This window comes from Theropithecus gelada, chromosome 16 (genome assembly GCF_003255815.1).
Source record: "Theropithecus gelada isolate Dixy chromosome 16, Tgel_1.0, whole genome shotgun sequence".
Classification (NCBI taxonomy): Eukaryota; Metazoa; Chordata; class Mammalia; order Primates; family Cercopithecidae; genus Theropithecus; species Theropithecus gelada.
In genome coordinates, this window is record NC_037684.1 from 27,455,117 (window position 1) to 27,477,004 (window position 21,888).

Below are 21,888 nucleotides of genomic sequence, written 5' to 3' on the forward strand. Positions count from 1 at the left end.
CGTGATCCGCCCATCTCGGCCTCCCAAAGTGCTGGGATTACAGGCTTGAGCCACCGTGCCCGGCCTTGTTTTTTGTTTTTTTGTTTTTTTTGAGACAGTCTTGTTCTGTCGCCTAGGCTGGAGTTCAGTGGCGCAATCTCAGTTCACTGCAACCTCCACCTCTCGGGTTCAAGCTGTTCTCCTGCCTCAGCCTCCTGAGAGTAGCTGGGATTACAGACGCCCACCATCACATTTGGATAATTTTTATATTTTTTTAGTAGAGACAGGATTTCACCATGTTGGCCAGGTTGGTCTCGATCTCCTGACCTCAGGTGATCCGCCTGCCTCAGCCTCCCAAAGTACTGGGATTACAGATGTGAGCCACTGCGCCCGGCCACGCTGTTTAGTTTTTTAAGGAAGTCTAAAAAGTATTCTCAGAATATTTGTTTCTTGATAGAGTAGTTCATTAAGGCTGTAAAAATTGTTAACTGTTGTAGGGTATGGGAATACAGAAGAGTGTGCTAAGACTAAAACACTAAAAGGAGTTTCAGTAAGAAGTGCATCTTTCTAGTGATTCCTTTTGAATTCTTAGAGAAAACAGTGTATCTCATGTTCTCTTAAGAGAGTAGAGGAGGCTGGGCATGGTGGCTCATGCCTGTAATCCCAAGCACTTTGGGAGGCCAAGGTGGGCAGATCACCTGAGGTCGGGAGTTTGAGACCAGCCTGGCCAACATGGTGAAACCCTGTCTCTACTAAAAATACAAAAATTAGGCCGGGCGCGGTGGCTCAAGCCTGTAATCCCAGCACTTTGGGAGGCCGAGACGGGTGGATCACGAGGTCAGGAGATCGAGACCATCCTGGCTAACACGGTGAAACCCCGTCTCTACTAAGAAATACAAAAAACTAGCCGGGCGAGGTGGCGGGCGCCTGTAGTCCCAGCTACTCGGGAGGCTGAGGCCGGAGAATGGCGTGAACCCGGGAGGCGGAGCTTGCAGTGAGCTGAGATCCGGCCACTGCACTCCAGCCTGGGCGACAGAGCGAGACTCCGTCTCAAAAAAAAAAAAAAAAAAAAATACAAAAATTAGCTGGGCGTGGTAGCATGCACCTATAATCCCAGCTACTCAGGTGGCTGAGGCAGGAGAATTGCTTGAATCCAGGAGGTGGAGGTTGTAGTGAGCCAAGGTCATGCCACTGCACTCCAGCCTGGGCGACAGAGTAAGACTGCATCTCAAAAAAAAAAAAAAGCCACGCCTGTAATCCCACTACATTGGGAGGCTGAGGCGGGCGGATCACCTGAGGTCGAGAGTTCAAGACCAGCCTGACCAATATGGAGAAACCCCGTCTCTACTAAAAATACAAAATTAACCAGGCATGGTGGTGCATGCCTGTAATCCCAGCTACTTGGGAGGCTGAGGCGGGAGAATTGCTTGAACCCAGGAGGCAGAGGTTGCGGTGAGCTGCGATTGCAATAATTACACTCCAGCCTGGGCAACAAGAGGGAAACTCCATCTAAAATGAAAATAAAAATAAAAATCTGAGGAATCTACTCACATAATTTAAACTAGTCAGTAATGGTAAAAATAAGTTTAGAGAAAATTGGAGACACAATACAGTAGCGTAGCATGCAAATATAATCATTATATAATATTCCCAGAGACACATGAACGCTTTTAGTTGGCTTATAGAGAGCATTGTATGTTTGTATGTGTGCATTATATGCTTTTCTTCATTGATTGAAATTCTAAACAGTACAGAAATATTGTAGAGTCAAAATAGAGGAACATACAGATCCCTTCTTCAATATTCTCTGTGTTTTCTTCCTTGGGAGACAGTCAAAATGAAATAAGCAACATTTTATTTTATTTTATTTTTTTGAAACAGAGTCTTACTCTGTGGCTAGGCTGGAGTGCAGTGGCGTGATCTCAGCTCTTTGCAACTTCCGCCTCCCAGGTTCAAGCAATTCTCCTGCCTCAGCCTCCCAAGTAGCTGGGACTACAGGTGCGCGCCACCATGCCTAGCTAATTTTTGTATTTTTAGTCAAGACGGGGTTTCACCATGTTGGCCAGGATGGTCTTGATCTCTTGACCTTGGGATCTGCCTGCCTCGGCCTCCCAAAGTGCTGGGATTACAGGCGTGAGCCACTGGACCCGGCCAAACAACCTCATTTTGAAAGACTGAAGATGCTGTGGCAGAAATGCAATGTCTTTGCATTTGCCAGTTTAGCAATGATTAATAGTTGAGTGGAACCTAACTTAATTCGGGGAGTGGGGGGGAAATACATTTGTTTTTGAAGACATTTCTTGATTCTACATTGCTTATTGCTGGCTGTGTTTACCTATTTGTATCTACTCCTCCGCTTTTTTCAAGAAGAGTGAACCTGGAACTTAAATGTAGCATTTGTATCACTAAAAATACTGCAAGTGTATGGCCATCCAAATCTATTAACAGTAGGCTTCTGTGAGAAATTGAAGGGTTTGTAACAGACTTCCTTAGGAAGATTTGGTCATGCTGACTAAAACAATAGTACTTGGTAGCTAGCTAGCATTAGTGTTTTGGGTTTTACACGTTTTCCCTGGGATAGAGATGTTACTTAGATACATTTCAAGCAGAGAAACCCTCTTGATTCAGCCAAATATGTACCAAAGGAATATTAGTTTTAAGGGTAAGTGGATATTTAGTAAATATCAGTACTTTTCAGTATTTTATATTCTCATGTTCATGTTTGTGTTGTTTTTTAGTTCTGTTGATTCCAACAATATTTTTATTTTTATTTTTATTTTTTGAGACAGTGTGTCTCTCTGTCCCTCGGGCTGGAGTGCAGTGGCGTGATCTTGGCTCAACCTCCATCTCCTGGGTTCAAGCAGTTCTTCTGCCTCAGCCTCCCGAGCAGCTGAGATTACAGGCACACACCACCATGCCTGGCTAATTTTTTTGTATTAGTAGAGATGGGGTTTCACCATATTGGTCAGGCTGGTCTCAAGCTCTTGATTTAAGGGCGATCCCCCCACACTGGCCTCCCAAAGTGCTGGGATTACAGGCATGAGCCACCACACCCAGCTTCCAATATTAATTTTATATTTTGACTAACTGTTGGAAACAAACTTGCAAAAAGCAGTATAGGTAAAAGAAAATCATGGCTGCCATTATACAAGTTGTTTCCCTTACACATATATGTTGTTTTGAAACATTTTGGTTCATGTCAGTCTTTTTTTTTTTTTTTTTTTGAGACGGAGTCTCGCTCTGTCACCCAGGCGGGAGTGCAGTGGCCAGATCTCAGTTCACTGCAAGCTCCGCCTCCCGGGTTCATGCCATTCTCCTGCCTCAGCCTCCTGAGTAGCTGGGACTACAGGCGCCCGCCACCTCGCCCTGCTAATTTTTTGTATTTTTTAGTAGAGACGGGGTTTCACCGTGTTAGCCAGGATGGTCTCGATCTCCTGACCTGGTGATCCGCCCGTCTCGGCCTCCCAAAGTGCTGGGATTACAGGCTTGAGCCACCGCGCCCGGCCATGTCAGTCTTACTATATGTCAGTCTTACCATATCTCCCTGATCAAAGATAAAGGAAGACATTGATGATCTAGAATGGAAGCAATTTGTTTTAGACTACTGGGAAAATTTTGTTTTGTCCAGTTATGCTTTTAATGTTTTTATTTTATTTATTTTTTTGAGACGGAGTTTCACTCTTGTTGCCCAGGCTGGAGTGCAATGGCGCAATCTCAGCTCACCACAACCTCTGCCTCCCAGGTTCAAGCTATTCTCCTGTCTCAGCCTCCCAAGTAGCTGGGATTACAGGCATGGACCATCATGCCTGGCTAATTTTGTATTTTTAGTAGAGACAGTGTTTCTCCGTATTGGTCAGGCTAGTCTCAAACTCCCAAACTCAGGTGATCTGCCTGCCTTGGCCTCCTAAAGTGTTGGGATTACAGGCGTGAGCCATAGCGCCTGGTGCTTTTAATATTTTTATTTAATTTAATTAATTTATTTATTTATGTTTTGAGATAGATTTTCGCTCTGTCGCCAGGCTAGAGTGCAGTGGCGAGATCTCTGCTCACTGCAACCTTGGCTCACTGCAACCTCTGCCTCCTGGGTTCAAGCGATTCTCCTCCCTCAGCCTTCCAAGTAGCTGGGAGTACAAGCACGCACCACCAAACCCAGCTAATTTTTGTATTTTTAGTAGATACGGGGTTTCACCATGTTAGCCAGGATGGTCTTGATCTCCTGACCTCGTGATCCGCTGCCTTGGCCTCCCAAAGTGCTGGGATTACAGATTTGTTTTTTGTTTTATCTCACATTGAGACTTCAGCAGGTTAGGCTGTAGTAAAAGATTTGGGTTTCGACTTAAAATCATCTGCCCCATAGATTCCCAGATTTTATTTTCTTTTTTTTTTTTTTTTTTTTTTTTGAGACTGAGTCTCGCTCTGTCGCCCAGGCTGGAGTGCAGTGGCCGGATCTCAGCTCACTGCAAGCCCCGCCTCCCAGGTTCACGCCATTCTCCCGCCTCAGCCTCCCGAGTAGCTGGGACCACAGGCGCCCGCCACCTCGCCCGGCTAATTTTTTGTATTTTTTAGTACAGAGGGGGTTTCACCGTGTTAGCCAGGATGGTCTCGATCTCCTGACCTCGTGATCCGCCCGTCTCGGCCTCCCAAAGTGCTGGGATTACAGGCTTGAGCCACCGCGCCCGGCCCCAGATTTTATTTTCAATGCCTTCCTTAAGAAGGTTAATCAAACATGCAATAATACCTTCCTTTAGGAGTTTCTTTTTTTTTTTTTTTTGAGACAGAGTCTCGCTCTGTTGCCCAGGCTGGAGTGCAGTGGCCGGATCTCAGTTCACTGCAAGCTCCGCCTCCCGGGTTTACGCCATTCTCCTGCCTCAGCCTCCGGAGTAGCTGGGACTACAGGCGCCCGCCACCTCACCTGGCTAGTTTTTTGTATTTTTTAGTAGAGACGGGGTTTCACCGTGTTAGCCAGGATGGTCTCGATCTGCTGACCTCGTGATCCGCCCGTTTCGGCCTCCCAAAGTGCTGGGATTACAGGCTTGAGCCACCATGCCCGGCCTCCTTTAGGAGTTTCTAATCTAAATCATAGTTGATTAGAAATCATTTTATAATAAAGATATCAGGAGCCCTCATGTTTTTGAAACGTTCTAACAAATTTTGGTAAAATATTTTCTCCACTTTGTTTTGTAAATCCTACGTTTTATGTGTTGGGAATTTGTTTAGTACTTTATTTTAAACTTTACAACTTTATTATAAACTGAGGATGCAAGGAACAATATATTTTTCTGAGATCTGCCAATTAAATAACTCTAGTTAACAAATTTAGGTTTTGGTGAAGCATGCTTGTTGCTTTTAACTTTCTGATGGATATAACCCAATTTTACTGTGGAGTATGACTTCTTTTTTTCTTTTTTTGAGACGGAATTTTGCTGTTGTTGCCCAGGCTGGAGTGCAATGGCGCAATCTTGGCTCACCACAAACTCTGCCTCCTGGGTTCAAGCAATTCTCCTGCCTCAGCCTCCTGAGTAGCTGGGATTACAGGTGCCCACCACCACACCTGGCTAATTTTGTATTTTTAGTAGAGACGGAGTTTCTCATGGTTGGTCAGGCTGGTCTCAAACTCCCAACCTCAGGTGATCCGCCCATTTTGGCCTTCCAAAGTGCTGGGATTACAGGTGTGAGCCACTGCGCCCAACCGAGCATGACTTCTTTATCCTGTTTTCACTTTATCAAGGATTAAAATCAGAATTCTGAAAGTAATCATTGTGAATATGGCTCTTTCTTTTCCATTGTAGGAAAAGAATAGTGACCCATCTTTTTTCAGATGAACAAGTAGTAGATAATTTTATTGTTATATGATTCAGATATGTTTTCATGTAGGATTATTTAGTTTAATCTTTTTTTTTTTTTTGAGGCGGAATCTCCCTCTGTCACCCAGGCTCACTGTAAGCTCCACCTCCCAGGTTCATGCCATTCTCCTGCCTCAGCCTTCTGAGTAGCTGGGACTACAGGTGCCTGCCACCATGCCCAGCTAATTTTTTGTATTTTTTAATAGAGATGGGGTATCACTGTGTTAGCCAGAATGGCCTTGATCTCCTGACCTTGTGATCCACCCGCCTCGGCCTCCCAAAGTGTTGGGATTACAAGTGTGAGCCACCGTGCTCGGCCAGTTTAATCTATTTTTTAAATGAACTTTATTTTTTTTAGGGTAGTTTAAGACTTACAGAAGGCCGGGCACAGTGGCTCAAGCCTGTAATCCCAGCACTTTGGGAGGCCGAGACGGGTGGATCACGAGGTGAGGAGATCGAGACCATCCTGGCTAACATGGTGAAACCCCGTCTCTACTAAAAAAAAAAAATACAAAAAACTAGCCAGGCGAGGTGGCAGGCGCCTGTAGTCCCAGTTACTCGGGAGGCTGAGGCAGGAGAATGGCGTGAACCCGGGAGGCGGGGCTTGCTGTGAGCTGAGATCCGGCCGCTGCACTCCAGCCTGGGTGACAGAGCGAGACTCCGTTTCAAAAAAAAAAAAAAAAAAGACTTACAGAAAAATTGTGAAGATAGTGCAAAGAAGTCTCATATATCCCTGCATCCAGTTTCCCTTATTGTTAACATCTTACATTAATGTGGTACAGTTGTTACAGTTAATGAACCAATATTGATACATAATTGTAAACTGGAGTCCATACTTTATTTAGATTTACTTAGTCTACCTAATGTCCATTTTCTGTTCCAGGATCTTACTCATTATACCATCTTACATTTAGTCCTGTTTCCTTGGGGTGCCTCTTGATTGGGCTGGTTTCTCAGACTTTCCTTGGTTTTGATGGCACTTAATCTATTTTAAGATTGATACGTTACAGTTCTTCATAGTTTGTTTTGTTGATCTGTTTTCCTCCATGTACTACTGTAGTCTATTCATTTAAAACTGCCTTTTTATTTTTCCAGTAGGAAATCCATGAAGTCCAGAAGTAGAAGTCCTGCATATTCAAGACATTCATCTTCTCATAGTAAAAAGAAGAGATCCAGTTCACGCAGTCGTCATTCCAGTATCTCACCTGTCAGGCTTCCACTGAATTCCAGTCTGGGAGCTGAACTCAGTAGGAAAAAGAAGGAAAGAGCAGCTGCTGCTGCTGCAGCAAAAATGGATGGAAAGGAATCCAAGGGTTCACCTGTATTTTTGCCTAGAAAAGAGAACAGTTCAGTAGAGGCTAAGGATTCAGGTTTGGAGTCTAAAAAGTTACCCAGAAGTGTAAAATTGGAAAAATCTGCTCCAGATACTGATCTGGTGAATGTAACACATCTAAACACAGAGGTAAAAAATTCTTTAGATACAGGGAAAGTAAAGTTGGATGAGAACTCTGAGAAGCATCTTGTTAAAGATTTGAAAGCACAGGGAACAAGAGACTCTAAACCCATAGCACTGAAAGAGGAGATTGTTACTCCAAAGGAGACAGAAACATCAGAAAAGGAGACCCCTCCACCTCTTCCTACAATTACTTCTCCCCCACCCCCTCTACCAACTACTACCCCTCCACCTCAGACACCCCCTTTGCCACCTTTGCCTCCAGTACCAGCTCTTCCGCAGCAACCACCTCTGCCTCCTTCTCAGCCAGCATTTAGTCAGGTTCCTGCTTCCAGTACTTCAACTTTGCCCTCTTCTACTCACTCAAAGACATCTTCTGTGTCCTCTCAGGCAAATTCTCAGCCCCCTGTACAGGTTTCTGTGAAGACTCAAGTATCTGTAACAGCTGCTATTCCACACCTGAAAACTTCAACATTGCCTCCTCTGCCCTTCCCACCCTTATTACCTGGAGATGATGACATGGATAGGTAAGTCCTATAGTGAACTGGAAAAAACCCACTTGATCTAAACATATAGCATTTTCTGTTTTAATCTTGGTCAAAACTACCGTCATGGTTTTATGAGCAGGAAATGCCTTTGATATTTTCAGTGGGAAAGTCTGTATTTATGACATTATTACTCGGAAAGAGAGAATTAGAATTTGAGGCCTGGTTAACCCATTTTATCATTAAGTTTATTTTATTTATTTATTTTTATTTTGAGACATGGTCTTGCTGTGTCGCCCAGGCTGTAGTGCAGTGGTGTCATCTCGGCTTACTCCAGCATCTGCCTCCCGGGTTCAAGCGATTCTCCCGCCTCAGCCTCAGCCTCCTCAGCAGCTGGGACTGCAGGCATACACCACCATACCTGGCTAATTTTTGTATTTTTAATAGAGACAGGGTTTCACCATGTTGGCCGTGCTGGTCTCGAACTGACCTCAAGTGATTTTCCCACCTTGGCCTGCTAAAGTGCTGAGATTACAGGCGTGAGCCACCGTGCCTAGCCTAAGTTTATTGATAATGCTAATTTTGATTAAAATTTGAAGAAAACGAGTTTTTCCCTTAAATTTTTGTTGAAAATATTAATACCTATAGAATAATTAAAAGTAATAGGCTGGGTACAGTGGCTTATACCTGTAATCCCAGCACTTTGGGAGGCTGAGGCAGGCAGGTGGATCACCTGAGGTCAGGAGTTCAAGACCAGCCTGGCCAACATGGTGAAACTCCATCTCTGCTAAAAATATAAAAATTAGCTGGGCGTGGTGGTGGGCCCCTGTAATCCCAGCTACTTGAGAGGCTGAGGTAGGAGAATCACTTGAGCCCAGGATACGGAGGTTGCAGCGAGCCAGGATTGCTAATTGACATATTTGCTTTTGCTTTAACTGTGGGTATCATGACTCTTCTAAGTACTTCAGCATGTCTCTCCTAATAATGACGTTGTTCTGTGTAATTACAATATCTTCATCACCCTGAAAAATTTAGGATTGACTTAATAACATCAATAGTTATATAAATAACATGATATCTGCCATGCGCAGTGGCTCATGCCTGTAATCCCGGCACTTGGGGAGGCCAAGGCGGGTGGATCATGAGGTCAGGATATCAAGACTATCTTGGCGAACACGGTGAAACCCCGCCTCTACTAAAAATATAAAAAATTAGCCGGGCGTGGTGGCAGACGCCTGTAGTCCCAGCTACTCGGGAGGCTGAGGTAAGAATGGCGCGAACCTGGGAGGCGGAGCTTGTAGTGAGTTGAGATCGTACCACTGCACTCCAGCCTGGATGACAGAACGAGACTCCATCTCAGAAAAACCAAACCAAACAAAAATGCTATCAATAATGATATTTAACCAAATAGTCCCAGTAGCCCCCAAAATGTCTTCATTGTTGGTTTTTGTTTTCAATTGGAATTCAGAATAACTCACAAAATGTCATTTATAGCTGAGTTTGTTTTTTCTCTCCTGATCCAGGGTCCAAACTGGGTTTATTTTGAAAAGGGCTGCTTTTTTTTTTTGTTTTTTAATTATTCCATAAAAAGCGGGGGGGGGAGGGATTGCATTGGGAGTTGTATCTGATGTAAATGACGAGTTGATGGGTGCTGACGAGTTGATGGGTGCAGCATGCCAGCATGGCACAAGTATACATATGTAACAAACCTGCACGTTATGCACGTGTACCCTAGAACTTAAAGTATAATAATAAAAAAGAAAAAAAAATTACCATGGTAAATTTTAGATTATGTGTAATTTGCCATAGTTAAAAATTTTTTACTTAAAAAAATGCATTTTTCAGATGAGGAAATTGAGACACAGGGTAACATGTAAAAAAAAAATTATTCCATAAAAAGTAAAAGAATAATATGTAAAATATTTGCTAATTAGAATATAATTCACAGTGGGATGATGGGAAGAACTGTAATTTTAATAAGTTCTCTGAATATTGAGAATTGAAATGATTACAAAGCATGAATCTAATTTTATAGAAGACATTAACAAAAATATTTCTTTACGGCTGGACTTGGTGGCTCACGCCTGTAATTTCAGCACTCTGGGAAACTGAGGGAGATAAGATCACTTGAACCCAGGAGTTCAAGATCAGCCTGGCCAACATGGTGGAACCCCATCTCTACTAAAAACATACAAAAATTAGTCAGGCGTGGCCAGGTATGGTGGCTCATGCCTTTAATCCCAGCACTTTGGGAAGCTGAGGCGGGTGGATCACGAGGCCAGGAGTTCAAGACCAGCCTGGCCACGATGGTGAAAGGGCGTGGTGATGGGTGCCTGTAGTCCCAGCTACTGGGAAGGCTGAGGCAGAGAATTGCTTGTGAGGTTGCAGTGAGCCGAGATTGTGCCACTGCACTCCAGCCTTGGCAACAGAGCGAGACTCCGCCTCAAAAAAAAAAATAAAAATGAGGCCAGGCGTGGTGGCTCAAACCGGTAATCCCAGCACTTTGGGAGGCCGAGACGGGCGGATCACGAGGTCAGGAGATCGAGACCATCCTGGCTAACCCGGTGAAACCCTGTCTCTACTAAATAATACAAAAAACTAGCCGGGCAAGGAGTCGGGTGCCTGTAGTCCCAGCTACTTGGGAGGCTGAGGCAGGAGAATGGCGTGAACCCGGGGAGGCTCAGCTTGCAGTGAGCTGAGATCTGGCCATTGCACTCCAGCCTGGGTGACAGAGCGAGACTCCGTCTCAAAAAAAAAAAAAGAAAAATTAGCCAGGCGTGGTGGCAGGCGCCTGTAATCCCAGATGCTCAGGAGGCTGAGGTGGGAGGATCACTTGAATGCAGGAGGCGGAGGCTGCGGTGAGCCGAGGTCATGCCACTGCACTGCAGCCTGGGCGACAGAGCGAAACTCTGTTTCAAAACAATATATATGTATTTCTTTAATATCTTGACAGGACTAACTAGGCATGTACCACCAAACACACTTGCTTTAGCAGTGACATGTGATGGCAGTCTTTGTGTTACGGTTTGCTTATTCTACTGCGATCCTATGCTCTTTGGGATGTGAATTACATTTATGGAAACGAACTTTTCATTGTAAGCACAAAATTAAGTGCCACTGATCTTGCATCCTAGCCTAATTCCCAGGCCTCTGTTCCTTTCAAGTTAATAATTGTAGTTTTATTTCATTTTATTTTGAGACAGGCTCTGGCTCTGTCCCCCAGGCTGGAGTTCAGTGATGCGATGTAGGCTCTTTGCAACCTCTGCCTCCCAGACTCAGGTGATCCTCCCACCTTAGCTTCCTGACTAGTTGAGATTACAGGTGCACGCCACCACATCTGGCTAATTTATTTTTTGTAGAGATGGGATTTCATCATGTTGCCCAGGTTGGTCTTGAGCTCCTGGACTCAAGTGATCCATTGCCTTGCCTTCCAAAGTGTTGGGATTACAGGCATGAACCACCACTCCCGGCCAATATTGGTGATTTGAATGATGATACATTGCAGCCCTCTGGGTGAGAAAGTATGCTTTTTCATATTTACCCTCTGTTCCTTTAAAGAAGATGCAAATACAGTAAATGGAAAGGGGGAGAAAAATTTTAAGAAATGGCCCATCACTATTTATAGAAAGAAATATGATGTGTGATGTTTCCTTTTTTTTTTTTTTTTTTTTGGCGTGACCAGACTGCCAAAATCTGATTTTTTATTTATTTATTTTTTCAGACGGAGTCTCTTACTGTTGCCCAGGCTGGAGTGCAATGGCGCGATCTCGGCTCACTGCAACCTCCTGGGTTCAAGCGATTCTCCTGCCTCAGCTCCTCTGAGTAGCTGGGATTACAGGCATGTGCCACCATGGCTGGCTAATTTTTGTAATTTTTAGTAGGGACAGGGTTTCACCATGTTGGCCAGGCTGGTCTCAAACTCCTGACCTTAAATGATCCTCCCACCTCGGCCTTCCAAAGTGCTGGGATTACAGGCGTGAGCTGCCACATCCAACCCAAAATGTGATTTTAAATAAAAATTCCACATACTCTTTCTAACATTAATAGGTATTTATAGACTGAGCTTTGTGGATGTAATCCCAGCACTTTGGGAGGCCATGGTGGGAGGATTGTTTAAGGCCAGGAGTTCAAAACCAGCCTGGACAACAACATAGTGAGACCCCATCTCTATAAAACATTTAAAAATTAGTTGGATGTGGTGGCAGGTACCTTTAGCCCTAGCTACTTGGGAGGCTGAGGCAGGAGGATCACTTGAGCCCAGGAGTTCAAGGCTGTGGTGAACTGTGATTGGGCTGCTGTACGCCAGCTTGTGAAAGAGACCTTGTCTTTAAAAAGAAAATTTTAATTAAAAAAATAATAATAACAAATTCTGCCACGTGATGAAAATTACAGAAGAGAAGACGAGAACCTGAATTTTCCTTTTTTTTTTTTTTGAGACAGAGTCTCTCATTATTGCCCAGGCTGGAGTGCAGTGGCAATCTTGGCTCACTGCAAACTCTGCCTCTCAGGTTCAAGCGATAGAATCCAAGTGGCTGGGATTACAGGTGCCTGCCACCATGCCCAGCTAATTTTTTGTATTTTTAGTGGAGACGGGGTTTTACCATGTTGGCCAGGCTGGTCTGGAACTCCTGACCTCGTGATTCGCCCGCCTCGTCCTCCCAAAGTGCTGTGATTACAGGTGTGAGCCACTGCACCCAGAACCGAACCTCAAATTTATGTGAAAAAAATTAACTTGAGGTCCAAATATAGATAGATAAAAGCCAAAGATAAAAAGATAAAAGCCATATTCTTATAGATTTGTTGGAAAAGGAAAAATTTGAGCATTATCCAAAGGGACCCTAGCCCTTTAGCTATAGGAACCTCATTTCAATACTTGTTTACATAGTGACTAGAACATTAATATGGGTAAGAATCTTGAATTTTTTTTTTACTTCAGAAAAGTGTTTAGGAAACAAAAAGAATCTTGATTTTTTTTTTTTTTTCTTTTTTTTTGGAGACAGATTCTCTCTCCATAGCCAGGCTGGAGTGCAGTGGCAAGATCTTGGCTCACTGCAACTTCCCAGGGTTCAAGCAATTCTCCTGCCTCAGCCTCCCAAGTAGCTGAGACCACAGGCACGTGCCACCACACCCAGCTAATTTTTGTGTTTTTTTTTTTTTTTTTTGAGATGGAGTCTTGCTCTGTCGCCCAGGCTGGAGTGCAGTGGCCGGATCTCAGCTCGCTGCAAGCTCCGCCTCCGGGGTTTACGCCATTCTCCTGCCTCAGCCTCCCAAGTAGCTGGGACTACAGGCACCCGCCACCTCCCCCGGCTAGTTTTTTGTATTTTTTAGTAGAGACAGGGTTTCAGCAGGTTAGCCAGGATGGTCTCAACCTCCTGACCTCGTGATCTGCCCGTCTCGGCCTCCCAAAGTGCTGGGATTACAGGCTTGAGCCACCACGCCCAACCTCTTCTTTGTATTTTTAGTAGTGGTGGGGTTTCACTCTATTTCGGCTGGATGATCTCAACTCTTGATCTCGTGATCCATCCGCCTCGGCCTCCCAAAGTACTGGGATTACAGGTGTGAACCTCCGTGCCACACCTAATATTATTTTATTTGTTTATTTATTTTTTGAGATGGAATTTTTGCTCTTGTCACCCAAGCTGGAGTGCAGTGGTGCGATCTCAGCTGCATCCGCCTCCTGCGTTCAAGCGATTCTCCTGCCTCAGCTTCCCAAGTAGCTGGGATTGCAGGTACCTGCCACCACACTCAACTAATTTTGTATTTTTAGTAGAGCCTGGGTTTCGCCTTGTTGGCCAGGCTGGTCAGGAACTCTTGACCTCAGGTGATCTGCCTGCCTTGGCCCCAACAAAGTGCAGAGATTACAGGCATGAGCCACTGTGCCTCGCCTTTTTTTTTTTTTTTTTTTTTTTTTTTGAGGCAGTTCTGCTCTGTCACCCAGGCTGGAGTGCATTGGGGTGATCTTGGCTCACTGCAACCTCCACCTCACAAGTTCAGGCGATTCTCCTGCCTTAGCCTCCTGAGTAGCTGGGATTACAGGCGCCCACCACCATGCCTGGCTAATTTGTGTATTTTTATTAGAGATGGGGTTTCACCATGTTGGTTACGAACTCCTGACCTTAAATGATCCACCTGCCTCGGGCTTCCAATGTGCTGGAATTACAGGTGTGAACCACAGGCCTGGCCGTAATCTAATTATTATTATTGTTATTATTATTTTTGAGACAGTCTTGCTCTGTTGCCTAGGCTGGAGTGCAGTGGCGCGATCTTGGCTCACCACAACCCCCACCTCCAGGGTTCAAGCGATTCTCCTGCCTCAGCCTCCTGAGTAGCTGAGACTACAGCTGTACATGGTGTGTGCCACCATGTCTGGCTAATTTTTGTAGTGGTGGTTTTTTTTTTTTTTTTGAGATGGAGTCTCTGTTTCCCAGGCTGGATTGTAGTGGCGCGATCTTGGCTCACCACAACCTCTGCCTCCCAAGTTCAAGTGATTTTCCTGCCTCAGCCTCCCAAGTAGCTGGGACTATAGGCGCATGCCACCATGCTCGGCTAAGTTTTTTGTATTTTTAGTAGAGACGGAGTTTCACTATGGTGGTCAGGCTGGTCTCGAACTCTTGACCTTGTGATCCACCTGCCTTGGCCTCCCAAAGTGCTGGGATTACAGAAGAGCCACTGTGCCCAGCTAATTTTTGTATTTTTAGTAGAGACGGGGTTTCACTACCTTGACCAGGCTGGTCTTGAACTCCTGACCTCAGGGTCTGTCCCTCGGCCTCCCAAAGTACTGGGATTACAGGTATGAGCCACTGCACCGGGCCGATCTAATTATTCTTAAACATGTTTTTTTTTTTTTTTTAGCCACCTCCTCCTCCAGCTCTTTTTTAAGAGACGGGGTCTTGCTCTGTTGCCCAGGTTTGTCCCAAACTCCTCAACTCATGTTATCCTTCTACCTTGGCATACCTGAATGCTGGCATTACATGTGTGAGCTGCTGAGTTTGGCTATGATTTTTTTTTTTTTTTTTTGAAATGGATTCCCACTGTCACCCAAGCTAGATTGCAGTGGCTCAATCTCAGCTCACTGCAACTTCTGCCTCTGGGGTTCACACGACTCTCCTGTCTCAGCCTCTCCAGTAGCTGGGACTGCAGGCACATGCCACCACACCCGGATAATTTTTTTGTATTTTTAGCAGAGACAGGGTTTCACAATGTCAGCCAGGCTGGTCCCGTCCCGAACTCCTGACCTCAGGTGATCCACCTGCCTTGGCCTCCCATAGTGCTGGGATTAGAAGCATGAGCCACTGTGCCCAAGCCTGGCCATGATTATTATCAGTTTTCTACATATAAATAAATTATTAAGGGTAGAAAAATGGAAATAGGCCAGGTGCTATGGTTTATTCCTATAATCCCAGCCTTTTGGGAGGCCAAGACAAGAGGATTACTTGAGCCCAGGTGCTTGAGACCAGTCTAGACTACATAGCCAGACCCTGTTGCTACCATTAAACAAAAAAAAAAGGGCATGATAGCATGCATCAGTGGTCTGAGCTACTTGGGAGACTGAGGTGGGACGATTACTGGAGCTTGGAAGGTCGGAGCTACAGTGAGCCATGATCACACCACTGCACTCTAGCCTGGATAACAGTGAGATGTATCAGAAAAAAAAAAAAAAAAAAGAAGATGAGAGTGTCTTCCATGAGCAATTTTTTTATTTTAAATTCATGATGTGTTTCTGTTTCTATTTTGTGTGTGTGTGTGTGCTGATACATCCATGTACCAGTTGCTCCATATCCATGTACTAGCTGCTCCTATCTTTGACATGAGAAGTAATTTTTACGTAGGAAAACTTTTAAAAAAGAAATCTAAAAGTTTCATAAGGAACTCACTTATATTCTCTCTTTTATCTTCTCACCTGAGACTGCAGCAGCATGGATGTTGGGAATGTGACTTACACATCTTTTTATTACCTACAGTACCTTATGGATGAAATACAGAATGCAATTAGTAAATGTTGGTTATTTTAATTGATGGGTAAATAAAACTTCTAATGGAGCCAGGATCAGGGCTTGTGTGAAATGACAGTGGACATGTAAAATAAGTCAGTGTGCACATAAAGAACATAAAGCCTACCTTAGAGGGTTTGTCTGCTTTTTTTTTTCCCCCGAGACGGAGTCTTGCTCTGTTGCCCAGGCTGGAGTGCAGTGGCATGATCTCGGTTCACTGTAGTCTCCACCTCTCAAGTTCAAGCAATTCTTCTGCCTCAGCCTCCCAAGTAGCTGAGACTATAGATGGTCACCACCATGCCTGACTAATTTTTGTATTTTTAGTAGAGACAGGATCTCCACATGTTGGCCAGGCTGGTCTCAAATTCCTGACCTCAGGTGATCCACCCCCCTTGGCCTCCCAAAGTGCTGGGATTACAGGCATGAGTCACCGCACTGGCTTTTTTTTTTCTCCCCCTGAGACGGAGTTTTGCTCTTGTTGCCGAGGCTGAAGTGCAATGGCATGATCTCGGCTGACTGCAACCTCCACCTCCTGGGTTCAAGCGATTTTCCTGCCTCAGCTGCCTGAGTAGCTGGGGTTATAGGCCCCCGCCACCACGCCCAGCTAATTTTTATATTTTTAGTAGAGACGGGGTTTTACCATCTTGCCCATGCTGGTTGCGATCTCCTAACCTCATGTGACCCACTCATCTGGGCCTCCCAAAGTGCTGGGATTATAGGCATGAGCCACCGTGTCCAGCCTAGAGGATTTAGTGTCATTTTGGGAAAAGAATGAAACTTTACTTTTTTTTTGAGACAAAGTCTTACTTTGTTGTCCAGGCTGGAGTGCAGTGGTGTGATCTTGGCTCACTGCAACCTCCGTCTCTGAATCCCAAGCGATTCTCCTGCCTCAGCCTCCCGAGTAGCTAGGATTGCAGGCATGTACCACCATGCCCAGCTAAAAATTTTTTTTTTTTTTTTTTTTTTTTTTTGAGACAGAGTTTTGTTAGTTGCCCAGGCTGGAGTACAATGGTGCAATCTCAGCTCACTGCAACCTCTGCCTCCTGAGTTCTATCGATGCACCTTCCTCAGCCTCCCAAGTAGTTGGGATTCCAACTGATTTTTTGTATGTGTAGTAGAGACAGGGTTTCACCATGTGGCCAGGCTGGTCTCGAACCCCTGATCTCTAGTGATCCACCTGCCTTTGCCTCCCAAAGTGCTGGGATTACAGGTGTGTGAGCTAGCACACCCAGCCGAAACTTTTCTTTCAAACATATATTTTGAGTAGGAGTGTACTAGTTCAGGTGTCAAATACAATAGTGAATTTAGCTAATGGTATTTCAAAAGCCTTTCTCATTTGTGGTCTACAATTCTTGTTTTCAAAAAGCAGGGCAGCCCACATCCAACATAGTACAGTCTACATGACCATAGCTATTAATGAATATATTCCTGCCTTAAGTAGATCATCTGTATACTTTTTTTAGAAATTTCAGTTAACCGGCTGGGAGTGGTGGCTCACTCCTGTAATCCCAGCATTTTGGGAGGCTGAGGCCAGCAGATCACCTGAGGTTGGGAGTTCCAGACCAGCCTGGCCAACATGGAGAAACCCTATATCTACTAAAAATACAAAATTAGCAGGGTATGGTGGCACATGCCTGTAATCCCAGCTACTTGGGAGGCTGAGGCAGGAGAATCCCTTGAACTCAGGGGGTGGAGGTTGCCGTGAGCCAAGATCATGCCATTACACTTCAGCATGGGCAACAAGAGCAAAACTCCTTCTCAAAAAAAAGAAATTTCAGTTAAGCACATAGAATTTTTAAAATCATCTTTTCTTCTTTCTCTTTTTTTTTTTTTTTTGTGACAGAATCTCACTGTCACCCAGGCTGGGGTACACTGGTGTGATCTTGCCTCACTGCAATCTTTACCTCCTGGCCTCAGCCTCCTGAGTAGCTGGGACTACAAGCACAATGCCTGGCTGGCTTTTTTTTTTTTAATTTTTGGTAAAGACCAAGTTTTGCCATGTTGCACAGGCTGGTCTCGAACTCCTGAGCTCAAGCAGTCTGCCCACCTTGGTCTTCCAAGGTGCTGAGATTGCATGTGTGAGCCACTGCGCCCAGCACTTCTGCTCTGCTTTTCTTTTTTCTTCTTTTTTTTTTTTTTGAAACAGAGTCTCGTCCTGTTGCCCAGGCTGGACTGCAATGGCGCTATCTCGGCTCACTGCAACCTCCACCTCCCAGGTTCAAGTGAGTCTCCTACCTCAGCCTCCCAAGTAGCTGGGATTACAGGCGCATGCCACCACGCCTGGCTAATTTTTTGTATTTTTAGTGGAGATGGGGTTTCACCAGGTTGGCCAGGCTGTTCTCTTAACTCCTGACCTTATGATCTGCCTGCCTTGGCTACCCAAAGTGCTGGGATTACAGGTGTGAGCCACCGCACCTGGCTTTTTTTTTTTTTTTTTCGATACAGAGTTTCGCTTTTTATTGCCCAGGCTAGAGTGCAATGGTGTGATCTCTGCTCACTGCAACCTCTACCTCCTAGGTTCAACCAATTCTTCTGCCTCAGCCTCCTGAGTAGCTGGATTACAGGCACGTGCCACCATGCCCCACTAATTTTGTGTTTTTAGTAGAGATGGGGTTTCACCATTTTGGCCAAGCTGGTCTGGAACTCCTGATCTCAGGTGATCCACCTGCCTCTGCCTCCCAGAGTGCTAGGATTACAGGCTTGAGTCACCTCACCTGGCCTTGCTCTGTTTTTCTAATAGCCTTGTTCATTTGGAGTGTACTGAACTTCAAGGGGAGTCTACATTATTTTTAAAGGCTGTATCTCTGTAAGTTCAGTACATTCCAAATGAACCAGGATTTTCCTAGTAGAATGAGATGCTTGGTTTCCATTTTTTATGTACGTAACTAAACTTTTTTTTTTTAGGGAACACTTCACGAATTTGTGTCATCTTTGTGCAGGGGCCGTGATAATCTTTTCTGTATTGTTCCGGTTTTAGTGTATGTGCTGCCGAAGTGAACACTCAACAAAATTTTTTTTTGTTTTTCCGAGACAGAGTGTCTCACTGTCACCCAGGCTGGAGTGCAGTGGTATGAGCTCAGCTCACTGCAGCCTACCCCTCCCAGGTTCAAATGATTCTTGTGCCTCAGCCTCCCAAGGAGCCGGGATTACAGACATGTGCCTCCATGCCTGCTGATTTTTGTATTTTTAGTGGAGAGGGGTTATGCCATGTTGGCCAGGCTGGTATCTAACTCTTGGCCTCAAACAATCCACCTGCCTCAGCCTTTCAAAGTGCTGGGATTACAGGTGAGATCCACTATGCCTGCCTCAACTAAATTTTTTTTTTTTTTTTTTGAGACAGAGTCTCACTCTGTCACCCAGGCTGGAGTGCAGTGGCACGATCTCGGCTCACTGCAACCTCCTTCTCCTGGATTTAAGCGAATCTGCTGCCTCAGTCTCCCAAATAGCTGGGATTACAGGCTTGTGCCACCACGCATGGTCTAAGTTTTGTATTTTTAGTAGAGACAGCGTTTCACCATGTTGGTCAGGCTGGTCTTGAACTCCTGCCCTCAAGTGATCCACCCGCCTTGGCCTCCCAAAGTGCTGGCATTACAGGTGTGAGCCACCTTGCCCTGGCTCAACTAAATTTTTGATAAAAGTTTGTAAATAGCAGTGAAATCACTGTTTCTTTTCTTTTTTTTTTCTTTTTCAGAGACAAGTTTTCCCTTTGTCGCCCATGCTGGAGTTCAGTGGCCTGAGCATGGCTCACTGTAGCCTCTTACTTGCTAGGCTGGAGCAATCCTTCTACCTCAGCCTCTCAAGTAGCTTGGACTACAGGCGTGTACCATCATGCCTGGCTAATTTTTGTACTTTTTTGTAGAGATGGAGTTTGACTGTGTTGTCCGGGCTAGTCTTGAACTCCTAGACACAAACAATACACCTGCCTTGGCCTCCTAAAGTGTTAGGATTACAGGCGTGAGCCACCATGCCTGGTCTGAAATCACGTTTTAAACAACCAACTTCAAGGGGAAGGAGATAAATGATCATGTTTAAAGTAGTTTACACTGTTAAAATTGGCAAATTATCTATTGAAAAATTCAGTGTTTTTTTTTTTTTGAGAGGCAGTTTTGCTCTGTCGCCCAGGCTGGAGTGCAGTGGCGCGATCTCCGCTTACTGCAAGCTCCGCCGCCTCCCGGGTTCACGCCATTCTCCTGCCTCAGCCTCCCTAGAAGCTGGGACTACAGGTGCCCACCACCACGCCTGGCTGATTGTTTTGTATTTTTAGTAGAGACGTGTTAGCCAGGATGGTCTCAATCTCCTGACCTCGTGATCCACCCACCTCGGCCTCCCAAAGTGCTGGGATTATAGGTGTGAGCCACCGTGCCCGGCCCAATGTGTTTTAAATAGTTATAATTTATTTTTTATTTTTATTTTTTATATTTGAGGTAGATTCTCACTCATGATCCGCCTGCCTTGGCCTCCCAAAGTGCTGAGAGTACAAGTGTGAGCCACCACCCCGGCCTAAATATTTATAAATTTTTTTTTTTTGAGACAGAGTCTCGCTCTGCCGCCCAGTCTGGAGTGCAGTGGCGCGATCTCAGCTCACTGCAAGCTCCACCTCCTGGGTTCACACCATTCTCCTGCCTCAGCCTCCCGAGTAGCTGGGACTACAGGCGCCCGCCACCTCGCCCGGCTAGTTTTTTTTTGTATTTTTTAGTAGAGACAGGGTTTCACCATGTTAGCCAGGATGGTCTCGATCTCCTGACCTCATGATCCGCCCGTCTCGGCCTCCCAAAGTGCTGGGATTACAGGCTTGAGCCACTGCGCCCGGCCAATATTTACAAATTTTATATTTTTCTTTTTTTTTTTTTTTGAGACAGGATCTTGCTCTGTTGCCCAGGCTGGAGTGCAGTGGTGCGATCTTGGCTCACTGCAACCGCTGCCTCCAGGTTCAAGTGAGTCTCATGCCTCAGCTTCCCAAGTGGCTGGGATTACAGGAACAAGCTACCACACTTGGCTAAGTTTTTGTATTCTTAGTAGAGACAGGGTTTCACCATGTTGGCCATGCTGGTCTCGAACTCTTGGCCTTAAGTGATATGCCTACCTCAGCATCCCAAAGAGCTGGGATTACAGGTGGTAGTCACCATTCCTGGTCTATATTCTTTTTTTTTATTAACAGTATTTTTATTAGAAGTGTTTCCATTATACCCGCAGATTCAGTTCTGTCATCACAGATTCCAAAATACTATTCATATTCTAAAAGTTGGGCAGTCCTAGAGCTTGGTAGGTTTTTAAATTACACATGTATTATTAAACCTAATTACCAAATGTCAATTTGTGTATAGGTATAAATAGGGAACTAGGAACTACTGATATGGATAGGGTATATCAGCGCTTCCTGGTAGTGACTTTTCAATTAATGACTGATGTATAGTATCTGCTCCCCTGTGATAGACTCATTTCGCATGTACCATATGTCCTCAACCCTTTATAATACTGAGTGTCCTATGCAAAAGGTGATAATGTTAAGCATTGTAGTTTTGAGGCTGTCATTAAATTTTCAAGTTTCAAGGTTTTAAATTCCAACATTGGAATTTGTTGAAACAGGATTTGACCTCTATTCAAATTGTATATCCTGAACTGGTAGGACATAACCTATCAAACACTCATTCTGTCTTGAAATAAACATGCTAAAAATGTAGTATTTTAGAAGCAATGTACATTTTTCATACAGATTCAATATCCCTAATCCAAAAATCTAGAAATCCTCCAAAATCGGAAATATTCTGAGTGCTGACATGATACTCAAAGGAAATGCTCATTGGAGCTTTTCAGTATTCAGATTTTTGCATTGAGTATGCTCATCCAGTATAATGCAAATAATCCAAAATCTAAAACTTTTTAAAATTTGAAACACTCTGGTTTGAGGCATTTTGGATAAGGGAGTACCTAACCTGTATTAGCACTTTATTTGAACTCATAAAGTAAACATTGGAGAAAACAAAACCTAAATATGAAACACAGACTGGCTGGTCATGGTGGCTGATGCCTGTGATCCCAGCACTTTAGGAGGCCAAGGCTGGAGGATTGCTTCAGGTAGGAGTTTGAGACCAGAGTCTGGGCGTCCCATCTTTTTTTTTTTTTTTTTTTTTTTTTTT

At 44.7% G+C, this 21,888-nt stretch overlaps 1 protein-coding gene and 1 non-coding gene across 3 annotated transcripts in view; one reads left to right on the forward strand and one right to left on the reverse strand.

The window, feature by feature from the left end:
* The window catches only part of CDK12 (cyclin dependent kinase 12), a 77,797-nt gene that overhangs the window by 3,986 nt on the left and 51,923 nt on the right, over nt 1–21,888 (forward strand). For both annotated transcript variants that reach the window (XM_025363651.1, XM_025363652.1), the window contains exon 2: nt 6,918–7,802. In XM_025363651.1, coding sequence (XP_025219436.1) covers nt 6,918–7,802 — 885 coding nt within the window. The remainder of the gene's footprint in view (nt 1–6,917; nt 7,803–21,888) is intronic.
* LOC112610424 lies at nt 18,648–18,752 on the reverse strand. Its single transcript, XR_003116333.1, has one exon. It is a non-coding gene; the product is annotated as a U6 spliceosomal RNA (small nuclear RNA).